General features: G+C 41.4%; 1 protein-coding gene across 1 annotated transcript in view; it reads left to right on the top strand.

Moving 5' to 3' along the window:
* kpnb3 (karyopherin (importin) beta 3) overlaps window positions 1–19,916 on the top strand; it is a 57,607-nt gene extending 37,691 nt beyond the window's left edge. Inside the window, exons 17-26 of the mRNA XM_055636675.1 lie at window positions 1,025–1,146; window positions 3,355–3,451; window positions 7,166–7,338; window positions 8,972–9,083; window positions 9,262–9,317; window positions 9,508–9,630; window positions 9,716–9,935; window positions 13,271–13,499; window positions 17,431–17,572; window positions 18,409–19,916. Of these exons, the coding sequence (XP_055492650.1) occupies window positions 1,025–1,146; window positions 3,355–3,451; window positions 7,166–7,338; window positions 8,972–9,083; window positions 9,262–9,317; window positions 9,508–9,630; window positions 9,716–9,935; window positions 13,271–13,499; window positions 17,431–17,572; window positions 18,409–18,495 (1,361 nt within the window). The 3' untranslated portion in view covers window positions 18,496–19,916. The remainder of the gene's footprint in view (window positions 1–1,024; window positions 1,147–3,354; window positions 3,452–7,165; window positions 7,339–8,971; window positions 9,084–9,261; window positions 9,318–9,507; window positions 9,631–9,715; window positions 9,936–13,270; window positions 13,500–17,430; window positions 17,573–18,408) is intronic.
* The last annotated feature ends 5,151 nt before the right edge of the window (window positions 19,917–25,067 follow it).

The raw sequence follows: 25,067 nt of genomic DNA, 5'->3' as shown, positions 1-25,067 counted from the left end.
TAAATCTTCCCCTCTCATCTTAAATCTAGGCACTCTCATTCCAGATACTTCTCCCCAGGGAAAAAATACAGTGTTCATTCATTGTATTTCTGTCCTCATGATTTTATATACCTCTTTCAAATCATCCCTCTCTCTGATGCTCTGCGAAAATATACTTTATAGCACAGGATACCCCAACATTTTTAGGGCAAAGTGTTTTTCACAAACCAAATTGACAATTGGGAACAAATTCCAAAGAGCAGATGATCAGTCGTCAAAGCACAGACCAGACCAAATGGGGAGACAACTGCAATGTTCATGGGTCAAGATAGATACTTCAATAGCTGAAGATTGAAGAGTACTTACACAATTGTGAATCATTTCTGTTGTGGAATAAAGGTCACATCAACTGAAGAAACCCATGTCTTTACAAAAGAAGCAAAGCTGTGTTTTGCCACTGGTTCTTTAGTGTCTTCAGTTTGCAAATTAAATGGATGTACAAATGAAAATCAACTGTACCATTTGTGGATGCAATGCACGGGAATTCTGTGTGGCAATTGCCTTTCTGGTGAGTTGTTAAACCAAGGCCTCGCCAACACCTCCCTGCCCAGGCAGTTGTATAAAGCTGTCACACCAGTATTTGAAGAAGATTGTGAGTCTACTCTGGTGAATCTATAGCAGATTTATTTAATTTCCACATTACAACAATGACAAATCAGAAGTATTAATTTGCTGCGGTGTTTTGGGGGTATTCTCAGGCCATGAAAGGTGAACTAGAATACACTTTTTTTTAATAAAACAACCTAGAATTGTCAAACAGTCATTTAGCTTACATTTATGTTCTGATGCATTGAAATTGTGACAAAGATGTGCAGCCAGTCTGGCAGTATTTTTAAAGTTGCATGATTGTGCTCTGCATCCCCTTCCCCCCCCCCGTGTTTATTTTTCATTTTATTTGAATGACATAAATTAAATTAATATGCACATTGCAAATTCATGAGCAAGTTGTTATTATGCAAGCTTTATAGTGTTCAACTTTTATTAGCACAAGATATGGAAAACATGAGTGAGGATGATGGCTGGGAGTTTGTAAACCTTGGTGATCAGCAAAGTTTTGGAATAAAAACTGCAGGGTTGGAGGAGAAAGCAACAGCCTGTCAAATGTTGGTAAGGGCTATTTTAACTCATTACTACAGTTCTTGATTAATTGCGCTCACTATTTCAAAACAATGGCTATGTATGGTATATAATTAATCACATACGAATACATTTATGTAAATATTGTGGTTTCCAGAACATGTCGGAGGCTGAGTTTCCTGCAGCAAGTTACACATCTTGGGTCCCCTCTTAAACCTTTTCTTCTATCCATAAGGCACATCAGGGGTGTGGAGGGAAACTCCAGACTTGTCTGGATGAGTGCAGCTCAAGCAAAACCCAAAGTTCAACACCATCCATGACAAAGCAGCCTGCTTGATTGGTGCACCATTCACCATTGTAAAGATTCCTTAGCGAATAGTGCAGTGTGTATCCAACTTACAAAAGGCATTGCTGATCCGTGTCTTGAGTTCGCAGAGAACACCTTCAGCCTCCAAACTTCATTGCCAAGTAGGTCGAGGGATAAGGTGCAATGGAATACCAGTTCCTGCAGGTTGCTCTCCAAATTCTACGCCACCCTGATTTAAAAATAGGTTGCCATTCTTTTATTGTTACAAATTCCCTCCCATTTGGAGTTTGGTCACCGGAAGTATAGTATCGCTTCAAGGACATTGCTTGCCACCACTTTTGCAAGGCAGTTGGGTTTGGACATTAAATGCTGGCCATTCCAACAATGAAAAATAATTTTAAAATCCTGCATAATCTTGGACATTAAGCCAAACATGAATAGAATGTGGAATTCTTATTAAAGTAAATCCAGATTCTTTATTCTTAAAACAAATTATGTTCATTAAACTCAGGCTACAAGGCTGAATGAAAAATCCAGATTTCACGCATTCGGGCAAGGAAGATAAAAGGTGGACACTGTAAACTTAATTGATCCACTATATTGACTAATGCAAAATGTATAATTGAATTCAATGATAACTATTTTGCATTGAAGATAGACACAAAATGCAGAAGTAACTTAGTGGGACAGGCAGCATCTCTGGAGAGAAGGAATGGGTGACATTTTGGGTCAAGACCCTTCTTTCGATTATTTCCTACTATTTTACAAACTCAAGGTTTCAAGATCAGTTTATTGTCACATGTACCAATCAAAATACAGTGAAATTCGATTTATCATACAGCCATATTAAAAAAAAAAGCGACAAGACACACAACTACATAAAAAGTAACATTAACATCCACCACATCAGATTCCCCGCATTCCTCATTGTGATGGAAGGCAATAAAATCTAATCTTCTTCCTTATTCTCCCGCGGTCGGGGCAGTTGAACCATCCGCAGTCGGAGGTCCTGCGGCTTGGAGCTCCCAAAGTCGGTCTCTAACCAGAGACCGCGAGCTCCACAATGTTAAAGTCCGCAGGCTCCCATGGTTGGAGCTCCCAAAGCCGGTCTCCAGCAAAGGCCGCCAACTCCTCGATGTTAGGCTGCAATGCGGACGGAGATACGATATGTAAAACAAAAATTGCATCTCCGTCGAGGTAAGAGATTTAAAATAATTTCCCCAACACCCCACACAAAACAAGCTAAAGAACACTAATACATACATTTAACACATACTATCAAACAAAGAAGGAAGGGACAGACAGACTTGGCGAGGCAGCCATTGCTGGCGCCACCCTGTGGCTTGTATCTCATGAGTACCTTCAGAATACTCAGCACCTTCAGCAGCAGACTGGTTCACCAAGACGCAGCATGGAACGTCACAGGAGACCCTTTTTCCCTGTGGTTATCAAACTGTATAATTCCTCCCCCTTCTGTCCTGGGGGAGAGCGACTCCCCTTCCCCTCCCCACACCCTCCCCAATCTTTGCACATCCCCAATCCTAGACTTTCCACTTGTCACTTTAATGTTATGTTTCATGTGTCTTGTGTTTTATGACTTGGCAGACCAATTTCTCTCCTGGGATAAATAAAGTTCTATTGTTTCGTATTGCATGATGTCTTTTAGAATTTTAATGGAAGGTGAATAGTCAACCTATCTGCACCTGTACTGTGCTGTCAAATGGTTGGGTACCATTGTATCTTTCAGCAATCATGCTCACAATGTCATTTTTGCTGTAGATGAGTTTGCCAATCCAACAATGTTCTGCCACGTACCATTATAAATTGTCTTTAAAATAGTCATTACAGATCCTGTAATTAAAATAAATGTGTTGTACAATGATTGTTCTTTCAAAGATTAACCCTTGGCAAATTGCAATGTGTATCCCTAGGTCTGCTATGCAAAGGAGTTGAAGGAAGGGTTTGCTGAGTACACTGAACAAGTGGTGAAACTGATGGTGCCGCTCCTTAAATTTTACTTTCACGATGATATCCTTTCTTTCTTGTACGTACTTTTTGTAAACTATTCCACAGCATGGGAAAGAAAGTGAGGAAAAGCTTCTGCACCGAGAGGTAGTTGGGATCTGAATCTCTGAAGAGGGAATGAGGTCTTCCGACTCCATCTCCAAGTACGAGGGTGAGCAGCTGTGGAACAGTAACGCTACAAGACCATAAAGTATTAGGATGAGTCACCAACTTTTCTTTTGTAATGCATGGTGCTGGTGAGCTTACTGACTTTCTCCAGTGGCTTTATATTTGTGCCATTAGGTATAAAAAAAAAGTTCTCTTGGGGGTCTTTAAAGCATGTTTATATGTATCAGAGGCTGGTTCTGGGCACTGCACTATAGGGAAGACATGAAAGCTATGGAGAGGATAAAGCTGGGATTGACAAAAATTGTTCCAGGGATGAAGCACATTCATTGTGTGGATGATTAGAAAAGGTGGGGTTGTTCTTGCAAGTGATCAGAGTGTTTTTAGTGATCGTTAAAGGGAAACTATTCCCATTCCTGACAGGAATTGGAAAAGCAGGGGCATGAAGGGCAGGTGGATGTCAAGAGCCAAATAGACTGTGGGCCGAGCATCAAAAATGTGTCTAGAAATCGATTTTCGTGACCCACGTCACGGAACTACATGAGATTTTCCACAGATTTAGATGAAATATAATTGAGAAGGATGTCATAACTCATCAGTGCTGAAAGTTGCACATTAATTAATTAAACTAATTAGAAAATGAGATCGGGAAAGTAAGCGCCATCTAGTGGCCAATGCCCATATTACACCATGGGCAGCATATTACCGTCAATAGACAATAGGTGCAGGAGTAGGCCATTCGAGCCAGCACCACCATTCAATGTGATCATGGCTGATCATCCCTAATAAGTACCCCGTTCCTGCCTTCTCCCCATATGCCCTGACTCCGCTATTTTTAAGAGCCCTATCTAGCTCTCTCTTCAAAGCATCCAGAGAACCTGCCTCCACCGCCCTCTGAGGCAGGGAATTCCACACAGTCCATTTAAACTATATGTTATATATGTTATATAAACTATATGTTATATATATATATACTCACACACATATTTAACATAAATATGACTGTAATCATATATAATTAAGTATATTATATAAAAAATAATGTGATTAATATAATTGTGAGTTTTTTTTAATGACACTGTTGCAGAGGTCCTGTTCCTGAACCAGCCTAATTAATGGGTGAGGGCAGTTCTTGTGGGTTCCTCCTTTTACTGAACCCCACTGACTGCCATAGTGGGGAGAGTGGGGGTAACGGCAATAGTGGGACTGTGGCAGTGCCAAGCTGGGTGACAGAACTGTAAGAGACCTTATTTCTGATGTAAATGTCACATGCTGACCAAGAATCGAATGCTCTGATGTTTATGAGTATTCATTTTACTCATTCAATATAGGCTACAAGAGCCTATATTTATGTTAGAGACCCCCCCCCCTCCCCGGTGGTGTCTTTGCAAATGAGGGCTGTTGCCTTTAACCTAAAATAACCCTAAACGTGTTGCATAGTTTGAGTACCTGTAGTTTGTGTGTGTATCTGTGGATGTATGTGTGGGGATGTATGTGTGTGCATGGATGTGTACATGTATGTCTGCGTGGGTGTGTGTGTGGGTGTATGTGTGAATGTATGTGTGTGCGTGCATGCATGGAAGTGTGCATACGGATGGATGTGTGTGTGTATGAGTGGATGGGTGGGTGGACTGTCGCACTGTCATTCACCAGCACGCCATTATCGTAAGTAATTCACTCATTGTTTAAATAATTTGACCAAATAAACAGTGAAACGATGTACATCACCCCCAATTTATTTGTTTACATTACATCTGATTTTCATCTGAATATTCTTCATCAGATTCCAAGTGTTTTGTTAAGTCCATTGATAAGTTAGTTCAAGTTCAAGTGGAGGGTCAGGCAGAGGCTACAAAAAAAAACATCTCAGTCATTAAGTCTGCATGGACTTCAATTCATAAAATTTCAACCTCTTCTTAATGTTAATGAGAATAACACTGTTACTACTGTAGATAAATTAGTTCAAGTTCACATACACCAATTCATTTCTACATAAACATCAGCCATTTCTGACCATTTCTCACTCCAATGGAAGCCTATAAAGTGCAGTGAATATTCCTCCTTTCCTCCCGTAGTCGGGGCCTGGAAATGGCCGCTATGGATGGCACTATGTACAGCCCCCCCCCCCCCCCCCCCAATGAGACTGCAGCAGAGGTCCCAGGTTTTAAGGGCACATGATCCTGCTCCAAACACTCCTCGTTCGAGAATCGGCCGCTTCTTAATTGAGACCACGGATCACTATGTTAAGTACATAGGCCCCGCGGTGGGAGCACTTTTTCCCGGTAAGTTATCGCAGGCAGCTCCGAGAATAGATGTTAAAGAAAACTTATTAGTCTTCAACAAGCTGGCATTAGTGAAAATGTTTAATGCACTTTGTTATGGATACACATAGTTTAGGCCCTCAACTTCGTGAGTGAATGAATGAATGTACAACCTCCAAATCTTATTTTTTTCACATTATAAAAGGGTGCAATTAAATTAATTAAAGTCCATACAGATTAATTTTCATAAATTCAGACTTTAGATCTTACCTTTCAGTTCCAGTTGATTCACAAAGTTTCACTGGTTTCACGACTTGGCTATCCTCTTTGTGTTACTGCGCCTCAGCAGGGACTTTGCTTTCAAGGCTTTGTTCCACTTCTTTCCACTTAGCTGCACATTCTTCAGACTTCTTAATGCTTTTCTCACTAAATTCAATTACCCTGCTGCAAGTTTCCATGACATGTATTCCACAGAACCACAAAGAACCTTCATCGGAATCTCCAGTAAAACGGGCATCAGTCGAAGTACTCTCAGCCATGATGTGTGCTCCCTGCCTAGCTAGCCTGAAACAAAGCGCTTGGTTGGCCAACTGGCGTCCGACTCGATGTCAAATGTGCTTTGATTGGACTAAAAATACCCGAAATTTTTCTCTAATTTAATAAAAATGTGTAAGTTTTGTTCTTGACGAGTTTCAGGGATGATTTATATAATATTTTTACAAAATATGTGATAATTTCATGTAGTTCCGTGAGTTGGGTCATGAAACTGCACAAAAAAGCTCCTCGGCCCACAGCCTAAAAGTGAAAGGAGGCATAAAAGTTCACAAAGACTGTTGGCTCTGGACTGCCAGGCAGAGTAGTGGAATAAGATTCAATTGCAGCTTTCAAAAGGGAACTGGGTAACTATCAGACACTATAGAGCACAGCTTTAAGATGAGAGGGGAATGGTTTAAAGATGTGTGGGGCAATTTTGTTTTATACCAAGGGTGATGGTGCACTGTCAGGGTAATTGTGGAGGAAGGTTTAATAGTGCATTTAAGAGCCTTTTGAATAGGCATATAAATATGTATGGGGATAGAGGGATATGGGTTATATGCAGACTTGGGAGATTAGTTTAACTTGGCATCTTGTTCCCTACCGACATTGTGGGCTGAAGGGCCTGTTCTTGTGCTGTACTTATATCTGAAAATAAATAGGTGGTGGGAGAGGAGTGGGGTTCAGGGATAGAACAGGGAGTAGGTCCAGCTGGTTTCCTGTGGCACAGAACTGGCCCTTGTGGTCTCCTTTCATGTTGTAATTACTCTGTGAATATTCTTTCAAAATACTCTTCAGTCCTCCTTAACAGAGAAACGTGTTCGTGTAGCTGCTGCTGAATCGATGCCTCTGCTGCTGGAATGTGCCCGGGTCCAAGGACCCGAGTACGTGACACAAATGTGGCATTTTATGTGTGATTCTCTCATCAAAGGAATTGGTACGGAGCCAGATTCTGATGTTCTTTCTGAAATAATGCATTCTTTTGCAAAGGTAATCTATTATGCCAAATATGGAAAACATTGTCATTCATGTTTTGTTTTTAAATGTTGCAAAAAATTGCTGCTAGGTGTTTCCTATCCCATAGAATTCGCTGGTATTGCTAACTTGTGGCTAAATAGGTTGCGTGTCATTTACAATTGTAGTTTCATTCAGCATGGTAACACTTCCATGGGTCCTACAGTCTGCACTTATCATCAGCCATTCACTTCCTCAAATCATGCTCTTTTATGCTCCTGCACATTCTCGCCATCTAACCCTGAGTCTGCCATTCACAAGGACAATTTACAGTGGCCAATTAACCTATTAAACCTACTGAAAGAAATCCACGTGGTCACTGACAACATGTAAATTGAACACATACAGCATTGGATTTTAGGATTTAACCTGGTTCTCTATAACTGAGCGAACTGTGCTGCCCATTTGATTCTAGATTCAATTTGATTTGGCTTCCGACTTAGGAGCACAAACATCTGCAGTTCATTGCAGTATTGAGAGACATCCTCATGGGAGAAGGTGATATCTTCCAAATGAGACTTGGAAATGAGGCCCTGTTGACTCTCGGGGAACGTGACAAAAATCCCAAGGTCCTATTTTGAAAACCAGGGGATTTATCCTAGCAATATTTAGTCCTCAATGAATATGCAAAAAATGCAGATTTTAAGATGTTCGCTAATTTGCCCGAGTGAACTTGCCATATGCAAAATAATGGTTAAGTTTCATATTTTACACCAGTGACCACATTTCTTAATTACTTGTTTCATTGAAACTCCTTGCATATGCTGAAAGGGACATGAAAGGCACTATGGAAATTCAGATTTTTGAATCCTGCTTTAACATGATCTACGTTATTTTAGATCAAACCTTTCATGGTTTTTTGAATCATAAGATACTGCGTTTTGAAGTAAGCAAAATGTAGAGCAGACTACACCGAATGACATTTGGTGCAAAACCTAAAACATTAAACAGGGTGGAATTTCTTCTTTATCAATTGCCTGCTTTTGAAGACGAGCAGAGATCAGGTCAATTTCCTTCTCCAAGAGACCAGATATTTTCCTGAATTAACAAGCTTTGGTGCTGTATTTGCCATTCTTTGGTATGTGTAAACAAATGTCCATTCTGCATTTAGAAAGCTTTCAGGTTGTGAATCCACTCGTCCGTTTGATCACTCCCATGAAAAGCTTAACGCTTTTTAAACTGGCTTTGCTTAATCCAAATAATCCCTCGCCATGACAAAAGGATGCTGATGTATTTAAATGGCAAATGCACTGTTGCAAATGCATCTGCACGGAGCAATACAATGAGATGCATAGGCCACAGATTGGAATGGAAAGCAATGCAGCAAAAGTGATGTCCGGACTTTGACATCAGGCTGCTTTAGATATAGAAAAAAGAACATTACTTAACCTATCTAGTTAAACACTGAGTGAATGTAACTGAAATTGAGATATTTCCAATGATCTGTCGATGGCATGATCAAAATGCACAATCATTGCAATATTCAACGTAGAATCACCCTTCTTGCCTTTCTTTCGTGTTAATATCTTATGCTCTCCATTTCAAATCTGTCTTCAGTACTGTGACCATATTGATGTTGTCCTTGCATTTTTTCCCCTATGTTCTTTAGTGCATAGAGTTGATGGGTGAAGGCTGCTTAAACAAAGAACATCTTGAGGAACTGGGCAATATTATGAAGGGGAAATTAGAGGAACACTTCAAAAATCAAGAATTGAGACAAGGTATAAATGTGTTGCATCTTTAGGAAACTTCAAGACGATCTCTTGTAGAAACCAAACCATACAATGTTTCTATCGTTATGACCTCTAATTTGCCATCTCATTTTTCTGTTTATATGCAAACCTTTAGTTGTAAATTTATGTTGAATTTAATTGGGTGATGTTTATCTTTTAACCTCAGCAAAGAGACAAGATGAAGACTATGATGAACAAGTGGAAGAAAATTTACAAGATGAAGTAACTTAATTTAGTTATTATAGTTTATTAAATTATCTTAAACTTATCTGCAGTAGTTATTATTGTGACAAGTTAATTTTGTGGTAAAGATTACTGAAGCTCTTGTATATTAATTACCAGCAGTAAATTCTAAATGAATTTTGACTAATTCAAATTTGAGTGTGTTATGCAATTATTTGTTTGGTTGCAGGATGATAGTGATGTTTACATCTTGACTAAAGTTTCGGACGTCTTGCACTCAATGTTCAGCTGTTATAGAGAGAAGGTGCTGCCGTGGTTTGAACAGATCCTCCCTCTCATAGTTAATCTAATTGTAAGTGTGCAACAAAAGAAAGATTCAAGACTGGCTCCATTTTTCCCAATATTGTTTTACTGATGAGTATTTTTTATTTCTGCAGTGTCCACACAGGCCGTGGGCAGATAAGCAGTGGGGCCTGTGCATCTTTGATGATGTAATTGAGCATTGCAGCCCTACATCCTTTAAGTATGCAGAGTACTTCCTTCGGCCCATGTTGCAATACGTCTGCGACAACAGTCCTGAGGTCCGACAAGCAGCCGCCTATGGGATCGGTGTTATGGCTCAGTTTGGTGGAGAGAATTACAGGCCGTTCTGTACTGGTAGGTAATGGATTGGCTTTTATTTGTCTGAACAAATAGACTAGAAAATAAAACAAGCTGCTGGAAGAATTCACCATGTCGGGCAAAATTTGTGAAGGTAAATGGACAGTCGATGTTTCGGTCAAGACCCTTCTGTCCACACAAAGGGTCTCATAACTTAAGTTCTGGAAGTAGAATTGGGCCATTTAGCTTGTCTACTCTGCCATTCAATCATGGCTGATCTATCTTTCCCCCTCAACCCCATTCTCCTGCCTTTGCCCAATAACTCCTGACACCCCTCTCATCCCGAAACATCTGTCCATTTCTCTCCACAACTGCTGCCTGACCCAAGTTCCTCCTGCAGGTTGCTCTTTGCTTAAGCTTCTAGCATTTGTAGTTCTCATCGCTCCATTGCAGAGACTGACAATGCAAAAGTTGTTTTTAGCTTTTCACCGTTTTTTCAGCATATAATGACATGATGTCATAACTGCAGGAAGGTGCTGTGACTTGGCATTGGGCTCTTAATTTATGACCATTCCACGAGTTGTTAATCCACATCTGTTTGTTACAAGTACTTTCTATCACATTTTCACTTGTGCCTTTGAGAAGGGTTCATAAACTTGATAGCTGAACTGCAGTAACCTGTTTCAAAGCTTAATTTATGGGTGTTATAAATGAGCAGTGGATTGAGCTGATTCTATAACAGTGTCAAGTCAAGTTTATTCGTCACATACACATACGAGATGTGCAGTGAAATGAAAAGTGGCAATGCTTGCGGACTTTGTGCAAAAAGACAAACAAACAAACAACCAAACAAACCACAAACAGAATGTAACAGAATCACATATTATTTTCCATATTAAATATTGTGGGCGGAAGGAAAAAGGGAAAAGAAAACAGCAATTTAATAAATAAAAAAATTAAAATTATTATTTTTTTTTTAAAGCAGTAGAGTGGTACAGTAAAGTTAGTCCCTGGTGAGATAGGAGTTTACAGTCCTAATGGCCTCTCGGAAGAAGCTTCTTCTCAACCTCTGTTCTCACAGCATGGCAACGGAGGCGTTTGCCTGATCGTACAGTCCGTTGCAGGGGTGGAAGGGGTCTCCCATGGTTTTATTGGCTCTGGAGTTGCACCTCCTGATGTATAGTTCCTGCAGGGGGGCGAGTGAAGTTCCCATAGTGCGTTCAGCCGAACGCACTACTCTCTGCAGAGCCTTCTTGTCCTGGGCAGAGCAATTCCCAAACCAGATTGTAATATTTCCGGACAAGATGCTTTCCACAGCCGCTGAGTCGAAGCACAGGAGGATCCTCGGAGACACTCTGAATTTCCTCAATTGCCTGAGGTGGTAAATGCGCTGCCTTGCCTTACTCACGAGTGCTGCAGCGTGTGATGTCCCTGTCATTTCCTCTGGGAGATGTGGACTCCCAGGTATTTAAAGCAGCTCACCCTATCCACAGTAGCCCCATTTATCCTCAATGGTATGTACGTCCTTGGATGATGTGCCCTCCTAAAGGAGGAGGAGGAGCCATCTTGGGGAACGGCTGCTAACCAGCAGCCGTCTGTTTAATTCACTTTTTATTTGCAGTTTTAGTGAGTCCGGTGCCTTGTTTGTGGGAGAGATGGACTTTTTAATGTGGGGGGTAGGGGGTAACAATATTTCTAGGTCCCTACCTGCTTTTTCTCCGGGCTGCCCCGTCGACCCGTCCTCGTGGCCCACCAGCGGGCGTGGAGCGCCGTTTCCTGGCGGGGACCGCCCAGCACCTCGGCTTCGGTGGTGGCACAGCGCTGGAGCGCTATCGTGGAGTGGAGCTTTCTCTCTTGTTAATTTCTGTAAGGTGTCCTTGAGACTTTGAAAGGCGCCCGCAAATAAAATTGATTATTACTAAAGGTCCTGATGATGACTGTCTGACAAAAGATAAATTCTGACCACAGAAAGCCATTGACAACCTTGTTTCAAAAAAATTTACAAACTTGATTGCATTTATTATTGATGCTTCTCTGTATCCTTTTCCAATGTTTGATTTTCAAAAATACGTAAATATTTCTTTAGTGCACAGGAAAGGAAGCCTTTCTTAAAAGATGGCACTGTATAAAAACAGATTTGAACAAAACTTAGTTGACATTGTAACTGAAAAAGTTATTTGTTTTTATGGCATAATCTTTAAACACTGCAACCAATCTTGATGCGGTTCCTCTGTGCCTCCCCCCCCCCACTTTTACTTTCTTGATTCATGTGTTTGCCCTTGTTGAACGTTGCCACAACAGTTTTGTTAAAGCTTAGATGGAATTGCAGAGGGCTCCGTGCATCTTTTAGTATTAATGGATAACACAATGCAGACAGCACCAGAACTTGTCTGTGTTGCATACTGTGGGGAAAACTCCCTAGACACTATGGAAATATTATGGATAAGCGTAGCATGGAGGAGGAATTTTCCTGTTATTGGTATATTTTGTATATGTATACTGTATTACTGGATAACAATGCAAGTGTTTGCTATATCATATTCTTCTGTTAAACTTTGGTTTTGCAGAACTTTGAGTAGTGCATGTATTAATGTTATTGGATACGGATTGAGTAGTAATTGAGTCTAATTGCCACATAGATGTTTACAGTTTAGACCTCTGTTGAGCATCAGCTCATCAATAGAGTAACTCTGCTGCACCCGCTGAGTTTCTCCAGCTTTTTTGTGTACCTTCGATTTTCCAGCATCTGCAGTTCCTTCTTAAACACAATAAAGTAACTCTGTCTGGTTCTGCCAACTGAATTTCAAGCTTCAGTCTGCACTGCGAACAACACTATGGACAGGTGGGCAGTGCTGGAAATGCTGTTGGCAGCTTGAGGATGGCTGGAGAGACAACTGAGTAAAACACAGTACCCACTCCAACACTAACTCTCACATCCTCAATAAAGCACAAAGTACTGGAGTAACTCAGCAGATCAAGCAGCATCTGTGGAGGAAACAGACAGACAACATTTAGGGTTGGAACCCTGCTTCAGACTAATTCAATCTGAAGAAGAAGGGTCGTAACTCAAAATGTCGTCTGTCCATTCCCTCCACAGATGCTGCACGACCCGCTGAGTTTTTCCTTGAGGTAATGTGTTTGTGTGCATCATAGATTTAAGATTAAATTAAATCATCTGTCGTAGGTACACAAAAATGCTGGAGAAACTCAGCGGGTGCAGCAGCATCTATGGAGCAAAGGCGATAGGCAACGTTTCGGGCCAAAACCCTTCTTCAGACTCGATAGGCAACGTTTTGTGCTGAAACCCTTATAAATCATCTGTCTACGTCTTGTCGGTTTTGGGGAAAGCTGGCTGCCAGGATAATTAATGTTAATTTCTCTTCCCCCAACAGAGGCAATTCCACTCCTGGTTGGAGTTATCCAGATGGAAGGGTCCAAAACCAAAGAAAATATTAATGCAACAGAAAACTGTATATCTGCTGTAGGGAAAGTCATGAAGTGTCGACCAGAATGTGTAAATGTCACTGAGATTTTACCTCACTGGCTCTCGTGGCTTCCACTGCATGAAGACAAAGAAGAAGCAGTCCACACATTCAATTATTTGTGTGATCTTATTGAAAGGCAAGTTCTTTGTCTTGCCACAATGATAATTATAATTTGCGAACTGGTGAAGTATTCTGAAGAGGTTAAATGCTATTGGGGCAAAGGGTACTGAGGAAAATAATCAGGGTTGTACTGCATGGAAACAGGTCCTTCAACCCACTATGTTTGCGCCAAGCATCAAGCTCTCTCATTTTCCCTCTTGCATCCCCCATCACTGAATCCCCTGCCACCCTCCTACACATGGTGAAATTTAGTGACCAATTAGCTTGAAACACAGCACATTTTTGGAATATGGGGGGGAAAACCTGGAAGTGAGTTTCGGGAGGCACGGTGACACATCGGTACAGTTGCTGCCTTCCTGTGCTTGCAGCATCGGAGACCCGGGTTTGATCCCAATTACAGGTGCTGTTTGTATGGAGTTTGTACGTTCTCCCCGTGACCGTGTTTCTCCTGTAGGTTTTCGGTTTCCTCCCACACTCCAAAAACATTCAGGTTTGTAGGTAAATTGGCTTGGTATAAATGTAAAATCGGCCTTAGTGTGTGTAGGGTAGTGTTAATGTGCGGGGATCACTGGTCAGTTCGGACTCTGGGCCGAAGGGCCTGTTTCATTACTGTATCTCAAAACTAAACTAAATTTACCTGGGGAAACCCATGCTGCCAGTGAGGAAGAACACAGGCAGCACCAGAGGTTGGGACTAACTGTGCCTCGTGAATGCCGTTCTTGTCTTTGAATTCAAGACGAGGGCAAAATCTCAGTCTGTGCGCTAGTGCATTGCCAAGTGATTATTACACTGGGAGAACAGACATCTTTTAATCAGCAATTAAACACAAGCCTCTTGTGCTCCTGTGGATGTCATATCCTGTGGGATTATTTGGAGGGAAAGCTGGTGCCTGGTCAGTAATAGTGCTTAAGTCATCACCTCATCAGGTCATTTTTACATACTTGGCTCTTCTAAGTTTGCTGCATGTAGTTTGAAGCCACATTCCCTCATTACAATGGAATTGATTTAGATCTGTGAGGAAACTTGCAGTCAGTAATGTGTGAAATGTTCCCACTGTTTTCTTACCCACCACTCGTGGGTCCAAGCTTCTGTTAACTCGTTCACAAGATACAGTAGGTTTTATACGGGTGTTGGGTTATGGGGAGAAAAGGCAGGAGAATGGGATTAGGTGGGAGTGATAGATCAGCCATGATTGCATAGCAGGGTAGACTTAATGGGCCGAATGGTCTAATTCTGCTCCTATCACTGACGACCTTGTGCTAGTTTAGTTTAAGTTTAGAGATAGAGCATGGAAACAGGTCCTTCAGGCCACTGAGTCCACGTGGACCATCAATCACCCATTTATGTTTAGTTCTATGTTATCCCACTTTCATTTCCACTCTCTACCCTCCAGGGGAAATTTAGAGGCTAATTAATCTCCAAACATGCTCGCCTTATGGGATGTGGGAGGAAACCCACGTGGTCACAGAGAAGATGTGGACAGCACCTGAGGTTAGAATCGAACCCTGGATCTCTGGTACTGTGAGGCAGCAGATCTACCAGTTGCACCACACTGCCACCCTAAGGGCCCATTCCTGATTATACTTAAGAAGATGGTGGTCGTGAATCACTACTTGAGCGGCTGCAGTCCATGTGGTGAAAGAATTGCTACACTTCACCCTTGGTTTTGCTTGCAACAAAAGTAGAGCCTGGAAAGGCTCAGCAGTTTGGACAGCATCTGTGAAACTCTTGTCCCACCTTACAGGTCCTCTGGCAGTTCATTCCATATATGTACCAGCTCGTTCTATATACGTGTGGGAAAAATTGCCCCTCTGGTTCTTATTTGAACCTCTCACCTTAAAACCGTTGCCCTCTAGATCTTGGTTCTCCTATCCTGAGATAAAGACTGCATTCATCCTATCTCTGCCCCTTGTGATATTCTACAACTCTAAGATTGCCCCTCAGTGTTCTACACTCCAAGGATTCAAGTCCTAGCTTGCCCAGCGTGTCTCAGCAACTCAAGCTCCAACATACTTGCAAATCTTTTCTGCACTCTTTTCAGCTCTGACATATTTCCTATCAGCCATGATCATATTGAATGGCGGTGCAGACTCGACGGGCCGAATGGCCTACTCGTGCACCTAATTTCTATGTTTCTACGTTGTTGTGATTGGAGTCCAATTAAAGACTCAATAGGGAAGCAGATTTTTTCTCTAAAGAACATTAGCGGGTTTTTATCACATTCCAGTTGTTTTGTGGTCTCCATTACTGGTACCGATTAGCAAATGTGCTGACCGGCATGTTTGTAATAGTTATTTGACAGTGGGCAGCAGTCAATGCAACTTGCTGGTTAGCCAAGGTTACCTGGAAGAGCAGGGACAGTGTGTGACGGGTGCTAATAGCATGTTTTCTGCAGTGCAGTTTGTGGCCTCAATCCTTGTAATGCTCATGCATGCCTATAGATGGTGCTGCAGTACAGAGTGACCAAGTGTTCTGGAGCATCTGTGTAGTTACTTTCCTGTTAGTGTCCAACTGTGTCCAACAAAACCCAAGACACAAGGCTTTGACAGCGTACATTGTTACACTGTCTTTATTGAGCTCATTTGGTTGTACTTTTGGGTCTAAGTTGTGCTTCTTAAATTGCATTCCAAAGACTTAAAACCACAAAAATCTTAGTTGTCATTCTCGTCCACTATTGAGTGCCGGGCCAAGATGGCAAAATAGGAGAATACAGCACATTAACAGACCCTTTGGCCCACATTCTCTGCTCTGTCCCTGATGCCAAATTAAACTAAACCCTACAAGCGATCCATATCATTTCATTTCCAGCCTGTTCATGTCGAAATGACTTTTAAACTTTGCTATCATATCTGCATTCAAGGCACCACATACTGTGATGTTTTATACGAGAACTTGCCTCACACAATTAGAAACATAGAAATTAGGTGCAGGAGTAGGCCATTCGGCCCTTCGAGCCTGCACCGCCATTTAATATGATCATGGCTGATCATCCAACTCAGTATCCCGTACCTGCCTTCTCTCCATACCCTCTGATCCCCTTGGCCACAAGGGCCACATCTAACTCCCTCTTAAATATAGCCAATGAACTGGCCTCAACTACCCTCTTTGGCATAGAGTTCCAGAGATTCACCACTCTCTGTGTGAAAAATTACTTTAAACCTGCCTCCTTCACCCTAAGTTTATGCCCTTTTGCATTTGACATTTCGATTCTGGGAAATAGATTCTATTTATTCCATCTGAGCCACTTGTTTTATATTCTGTCAGATCGTTCCTTGGCCTCCTCCAGTCTTGGGAGAACCATCAACGTTTGTTCAATCTCTTTGTATAACTAATATGCTCTAAATTGAGCAACACCTGGTCATCTTCCCATAGTGTGGCAATCTGAATTGCACACAATAGTTCAAATGTAACTTAACAAGGCACTGTTTTGAGGAGCAATTGTCCTGGTCAACTAGCATCACTGAAAACGATCAACGTTATTTTTGCTATGTGTAAATTGGCTACTGCTTTTCCTATTTTGCAATGTCTACTCTTCAAAAAGTACTTTGTTGACCGTAAATAGCTATAGGATGCCCTGAAAGTAATGTGAAAGGTAGGCAGAAAAGCAAATCTGCCTTTAATAGAATGCCCTAAACAAAATATGGTACTGAGCAATAGAAGATTTTGGGACAACTGACAAAAATTTGGTTACGCAAGTTTTAAGGAGAGTCCTCAGTGAGGAAATGACGGGATGACAAAAGGTAGATAGAATGTCCAGGAGGTATAGGAAATACATATCCCTCAGATGTGTAAGAGTGCAGAAATGGAAGAAGATGCTTATAAAAAATGATTGGGATCTTGTAGCTTGATTTTTCTAATTTTTGAACTAAACAATTGTCAACATGCTCAAGTTTAAATATCCTGTGATTTCACGAGTAAAGTAATTGATTTTGATTTCCCTTCCACAGTAACAATCCAATTGTGCTTGGCCCTAATAATTCCAGTCTTCCTCGAGTGTTTGCTATCATTGCTGAGGGTCTCGTTAATGAAGCAATAAAGAGTGAAGATGCCTGTAGCAAAAGATTGGCCAACGTAATCCGACAAGTACAGGTATGTACGTCAGAACAAATCGGGGGAGGAGGAGGAGATTTTGGAGGTGATGATGAGCAAATTGGAATTAACTGAGGGGCTGCCTATTGTGGATGTTTCATTGTATCTCACTTTTATGTGTAAGAAATGGTGTGAATTCAAATCCCATTCAAGTGACTTGAGCACAAATCCAGGCTGATATTGCAATGAGGTACTGAGGGAGTGCTACATGGTCAGACATGCACTATTTCATAAGAGATGTTAAAATAAATCTCTGCTCAAGGAACAGAAAATCCTATAGTACCATAATGAGCAAGTGTTTTCTATAATTAGCCTTACTAAAGTAAAATACTCACTTATCAGATAAGCAATATGCTTGTGTGCACATTGATTTAAGAGCTATATTTAAGAGGGAGTTAGATGTGGTCCTTGTGGGTAAAGGGATCAGGGGGTATGGAGAGAAGGCAGGTACAGGATACTGAGTTGGATGATCAGCCATGATCATATTGAATGGTGGTGCAGGCTCGACGGGCCGAATGGCCTACTCCTGCACCTTTTTACTATGTTTCTATGTTCTTTGGAAGAGTTGGTGAAATGTTTCCAGTGTGTATAGGGTCAGCTTACTGAGATGTTGTACGAGGTGTGTAACACTGCATTTGAGATGTTTGTTGGAAAGTATGTAACATAACTGAAACTACCAATATCTTCGTAACTAGTTATTCATGTCTTCTGTACTTCATTGCATACTGTAATGACATAGCATATGGTTTGTTTACATTTTGAGAGCGGCCCTAACATGATATGTTAACTACCCTGACAGTGTGTGCTCTTGCTGAAAACCCCTCTTTTGCTTCCAGGGCTCGGGGACTCTGTGGACAGAATGCATGGCATCGCTCAACGAATCGCAGCAGGCAGCATTACAGAATCTGTTGAACACTGCTTGAATGGCCTTAAATACTCCTAACATGCAAAATCATTCATGATTTGTCCTTTTTCTCCCTCTTCTGTGAGAGAACTGTTGTGTGGGTCACTTATGCAGACCGCAGTGAGTAGCAGGAAGCTCTGATTCAGCGCATATTGTGTATTAAGACTGCTGGAAATTACAAAGGAATATCTTCATATCCCACCCTTACAGCACTGATAGTTATTTTTCTACTTTTATCACAAGAACATGGCACAATTGTGGTCAGTTTAAACAAAAACTGTCTCATATCAACCATAACTATTTTGAAACAAGTTGCTCTAGTATTGGTGTGCATTCAACTGGTAAGATATTTCTATATATCTAGTATTGTACTAAATAGTGTGGCGATTGATTTTCCTCCTCCCTCCCAGCCATCCCCCGACCAAGGTAAGCAATTATTTTCCTGCCTGCAAGATCTCTCGTCTATGCTGTTGTTTTTGATAATCCTGCCCTCTTTGTTTGCTGTCTTGCAAACAATTCTGAAATGTGAATTCCTTCAGCGTGTCCAGCAGTACCTCAGTCCAATAAATGATGCAATGTGAATCCATGTGATGTGCGCCTTTATTAACTTGAACATGGTTTTCATTCGATGCCCAGTTGTCAGCCAGGAGACAAATCTACTCACGAGTTGGGTGGTGGCTTGGTCTTCACCTATTGCAGGATAATGCTTTCTTCTGAGCTTCTGGCAATGCTAGAATGATGCCAGGACTGGGTGTCAGAATTGAGATCAGGGTATTCCAAAGACAAATTGGCATTGGTATCCTGCTTCATTATGCAAAGTCAGCATTGCAGTAATAAAAGTAATATCATTTAATTGCCCGGGGTTGCTGATTTTGCATTACAAAGGTGAGCAATTTATTTGAACCAATGCTTTAAATGATTTTCATTCACCTATTGCAATATCGATCCCACTTCCATCGCGGTGGGTGTTCTGTGTGGAAATAGCAATCTGAAACTGTGACATTTGTGCTCTTTAAAATAGAAAGTTCTGATGAAAACCCAAACTTTAGAGTGACAATTGCATGGCTCTGAGCTCCAGTTGCTAAAATACAGATTATGGCGCTGTTTGATGCTTAAATATAACGTGTTTTCATTTTTGACACTTAGATAAATGAGATGTTTGCGAAAAGTGGCTGACTTGATTTCCCTGACAAATAACTTAAGACAAAACTAAATTTTAGTTAAAAAAAAATCAAAACAAGCTTTGAAACTAACTGATGGTGTAATGAGTAAAGGCAGACCACTAACAGTTGCCTTGGCAGTATTATGAAATATTTATAGTTTTCCCAGGTACTTTCATTCGGTTTCCCCTTATTGCTAAACATTGGATTTTACTAACTTCTGTAGAAAACAGTTCTTCTCGATGTAATTGTAATTTCAGAATAAATACAATGTAAAGCCTATCTTGTTGCAGCAGTTTTTCTTTTCATGCTCATTACAGGTAAACATTTTAGATGTTAACATTGAGGGGGAAAATATGAAAGTCTTTGTATTCTGCAATTTTATCTTTCATTGAATTATTTGTCAATTTCTAGAATCTTTTTTATTTAACTTGTCCTTTCTCCAATTCCCTCTATTTATCACCCTTGTTACATCTCCCCCCTCAAAGAATCTTTCATGCCATTCAATACCCCATTCTCGCTTGTGCTCCTCCCTCTGCCTACATGCTCTAGTTAAAATTATGCTACTACAATCAAATCTTTGCCAGAGTTTAAGGTTGAAAATGGTGTGTTTTGGATGGCATATAATGTGATCTTGGGAAATCTTTAATTGGTAACTAAAGGTGGTATTGATGTGTACAAACCCCACCCAGTATCATGGTGTGGAGTGGGACAGAACACCAGGCCTGGACACCTGTTACCCCAGCTGTGGTGGCGCGCTGCTGCGGCCCGACCCCGGAGATTCGGAGGCTCCAGCCGCAGGTCTGGTGGACAGTAACACCGGGAGACTGCTTTTTGGGGCTTCCGCAACGGCGACTTCTCCCGCCCGAGTTGCGGGGTTGAAAATTACCTGCAGCAGGGCCTTACATCGCCCAGCGGGGCTTTAAATGGCTGCGGGACTTGCTAGCGCCTGCCGGGGGGCTCCAACACCAAGACCCGGAGTGTGGCCTTGCATCGCCCGGCGTGGCTTTAATGGCCGCGGGACTTACTTACCATCGCCCGTCAGGGGCTTTGACTCTGACAACGGGGGGAGAATGTGGAGTGCAGGGGAGAGATAAGACTTTGCCTTCCATCGCAGTGAGGAGGAGATTCACTGTGATGGATGTTTGTGTAAATTATGTTGTGTCTTGGTTCTTTTTCTTGTGTGTATGACTGCAGAAACCAAATTTCGTTTGAACCTCAATGCAGTTCAAATGACAACAAATAAATTGTATGATTGTATCAATGTAACTCCGGGAATCCATCAACAAAATATGATTCTGAGGATTAGAAATGGTGTACAATGAATCCCTTTGATCCAAGATGTTAAAGCATGGCAGTTGTGAACAATCCTCAATTTCCAAGTTTCAGTGGAGTGTAATGGAATATAAACATTTTATTTTTCCTATGAAAATAATTCCTGTAGTATTTAAGAGTGGCAGTTTGGTCCATGCAACAATTTGGTAGTAATTACCTTTGGACAAAATTAAATAATTGTCTTTTCAGGTCTGCTGGCTGAAGTTTAGCTTAGTTTAGATATACAGAGCCCTCCTTCGGCCCCCCAAGTCTGCGCCAACCAGCAATCCCCGTACATTAACACAATCCTCCATAATAGGGACAATTTACAATTATACAAAGCCAATTAACCTGTATGTCTTTGGAGTGTGGGAGGATACCGAAGATCCCGGAGAAAACCCAAGCAGGTCACGGGGAGAACGTACAAACAAGCATCGGTAAGGATTGGACCCAGATCTCTGGTGCTGTAAGGCAGCAATTCTACCTTTGCACCACCGTGCCGCCCTAAGTATTTGATTTGAAGAGCTTGCTTCACTGATGCCATGATTGTGTATTCCTGATTATAATGAATATCTTTCAACATTCACCTATGCTTACGAAATGGATACCTTCATGATTCAAAATATTGGATACTGTTTCCACTTTGGTAGCAATCATAAAATTATTCTCCTGAATATACTGGATAAATTGACAAAAAGAGATGCAGCATGGAAACTGGGCTTTTGGTCACACCTCTTTCCCTCAAAATGCCTTTCATGCCATTTAATGCCCCATTCTCACATGCTCTCATAATCTATGTAACTAAAACTATACTATTGCAACCAACACTGCCAGAGTTTAAGGTTGAGATTGGGGACCATCAATCACTTATTTCCACCATTCCTCCATTAATCCTTATGTTATTCTCCCTACATTCTCTCATCAACTCTCTCCCCATTCAATCATTCACATACATAATAGGGGGGAAATCACAACAGCCAATTCACCTACCAACCTGCATGTCTGGGATGTGGGAAGAAACTGGAGAACCAAGGGGAAACACATGGTGACAGGGAGAACATGCAAACTCCACACAGCTGGCACCTGAGGTCTGGTTAGAACTGGAGCCCGACGAGCTGCATCACTGTGTTACCTCCTCTTAAAGTTTATATTCACATTTTGTAATCCTCCAGTGGAGTGTAATGGAATATAAACATTTTCCTTTGCCTATGAAAATAATTCCTGGCATATTTAAGAGTGGCAGCTTGGTCCATTTGATAAAATCCATTGAAAATGGGTTTAAAGCAAGCAATGATGATTTTTAATCAACATTCTGCTTGTAATCTTATTAGTTTTTGTACTTCTAAGCTTTAAGTGGATGTGATGGGTTAAATAGCAGTCATGAACTTGTATAAACTAGGACCTCCCCAGATTCAAGCTCTTTCTTGATATTTCTATTCAGAATTATTCCTGAATAATTAAGAATACTGACCAGAGCTAGTACATTCAGAGAATAATATGTTTGAAGAGCTTTGCAGGAGCAATGGGGTGTGGAAATTTGTGATGTTAACCTTGAGCTGGGGCCAATTTTATGAATGGGCTCTGATCCAAGCCACTTGAATGTTGAACCAGTGTGAAAAGATCACATAACATCAAACTCGGCAAATGTGTTTTACCTGTATGGTCCCAGCATTAACAGTTCCCTGCACTTTCTTTTAATGCAGATTACTGTCTTCCATGAACCTTTGAAAATTAGGACTTGGGACAAGAACCCGCATTTAAGTTGGATAAAACCATTATCGGGCATTCTTTCACGCTGATCAACCTGCATGTGAGGTTCTGTTAAATATATTAAAAATACTGTTGGCTCATAGCAGAAAATGCAGCCAACTTTTTGAGGTGAAGTCACTTGGCTTGATAGTTTACTGGATTTCTTTTCAATTTAATCATAAAGGCCAACACAGTTTTGTTTTCCTTTTGTGTGTTAAATTACCAATTGCCCTGGGTAGCTATACCCAGGATCAATTTTTTTTTTTGGTTGCTCCAAAATGACAACCAGGTAAAACATATGAGGACATGCCCTGTTAGTTTATAGGCATCCCAACATTATGGTGGTTCAGATATCAGAAATTTGTCCTTAAGCAATTCACAAATGATTTGCCCTAAAATTGGACCGCACGGTGGTAGAGTTACTGCCTTACAATGCCAGAGACCCGGATTGAATCCTGACTATGTGCGCTGTCTGTATGTAGTTTGTACGTACTCCGTGACTGGGTTTTCTCCGGGTGCTCAAGTTTCCTCCCACATTCTGAAGATATGCGGGTTTATATGTTTGTTAATTTTGTAAATTGTAGAGTGTAGGAGAGAACTAGTATGCGGGGTAATTGTTGGTCGGCGTAGACTCAGTGGGCTGAAAGGCCTATTTCCACGCGGTATATCTAAACTAAACTAAAATCCAAGTTGCTTCAGTTAGAGTCATAGTCATATGTCCATTGACGTGGACATTGACTCGTATTCAAACAGCATGGTAATAGCCTCTTTGGCCCAACTCATCCATGCCCCGTATAAGCTGGTATAATTTGTCCATATCCATCCAAACATTTCCTATCTATGTACTTGTCCCAATGTCTTTTAAATGCTCTTATTGTACCTGCTCCCTCTGGCAGCTTTCCATGTACCCATCTTTCTCTGAGTGAAATGGTTGCCCCTCGGGTGTGTATTAAATCTTGCCCCTATGAACTAAAACCTGTGTCATTTGGTTTATTGAGTTGGGAAATGTAAATAAAATGCAAAAGAAACAAATGTTGACCATTTTTTTTTAAATTTTGCTTTTCTTGGAACATTTGTTGATAATATGTTAGGGGTGTTGTCTTGTCTATATTTGTGCATTTTAAATTTTATGTCTCCATTCATCCTGAAGGCTGGAAGATAGTGAAGATGAGGCTGTCACCTGCCTCCACCCACATTTCTCCCCCCCCCCCCCCCTAAACAAACCTGCTTCCATTTGGCCTTGTTTCCTCTCATTGTCTATCTCTACCTATCATCAGCATCTTTCAACCTTTGTTGAGGTTACATTTGCAGCCGTCTTAAATGTCCCCCTCTTTACACCTTTGCTGTGAACCTGCAGGGTCGGTACTCATTACTGTTGAGTGAAAAATGTCTTGTAGGGTTGCATCTCCTCGTGTAATGTGCGATTCAATGGGGGAGAAAAAAACATGGAATGGTAAATGAGGTTTCACATTGCAGAAATGAGGGGGAGTCTGCATGTACAATAATTCATTTCGGCCATTTGACATATGCATGCCTGCTTATAAATTGCGTTCAACCTTACGTTGGCTTCCAGCTCAGCTTTTGTGGCCTTAAATTGCTCAGCCTATTTTTGGGGGGGGAAAGTGTAGAGTTTGAGCTTCCACTATTCTTGGAGTGAACTCAAAGGAAATCAAATGTTATCCCCTGCAAACCTGTCCACTATATCCAGTGAGGCATATATTCTACACCCATAAGCCATTTTTGTGCACGTCAGAAAATACACAAAATGTCTCTGGTAACCAGATCTCCACTGTAATGTAATGACGGGTGTTGATGAGAGCCAGTTAGCGTGGAAACAGGCCCTTTGGTCCACCAGGTCTGTGCCGACCAGCGATCACCCGCACATTAGTTCTATCTTACACACTAGCGACAATATTACAGAAGCCAATTAACCTACAAACCTGCACGTTTTTGGAATGTGAGGAAACTGGAGCACCCAGAGGAAACCCATGGAGAATGTACAAACTGTACAGACAGCACCCAAGGTCAGGATGGAACTCTGGTCTAGTGGCGCTGTAAGGCAGCATCTCTACCGCTGCGCCACTGTGCTGCCCCAATTAATTTGAACATTTATTATATATTGTCTTCCCCATCTAGTTACAGTGGTACATATTCAGGATTTCCCATACTCTGGTGTTGATGGTCCTTATGTATCAGTGGATGCTACGATGTTCAATGGAGTATCCTTGCACGGGTATCAATAGACGCAAAGCTCCCCCTCTTATTCCAGCTGCTCTGCTGCTCCACACTTTGTCCTGCCTCCCCCCTTTTACAGCTTTCTTAATTTCTCTTTCCCCCATCCCCCCCCCCCCCCCCCCCCCCCCCCCGT

Source organism: Leucoraja erinacea, chromosome 6, assembly GCF_028641065.1.
Source record: "Leucoraja erinacea ecotype New England chromosome 6, Leri_hhj_1, whole genome shotgun sequence".
Taxonomy (NCBI): Eukaryota; Metazoa; Chordata; class Chondrichthyes; order Rajiformes; family Rajidae; genus Leucoraja; species Leucoraja erinaceus.
The sequence above is the reverse complement of the archived record's forward strand: the minus strand, read 5'-3'. Positions and strand labels throughout refer to the sequence as shown.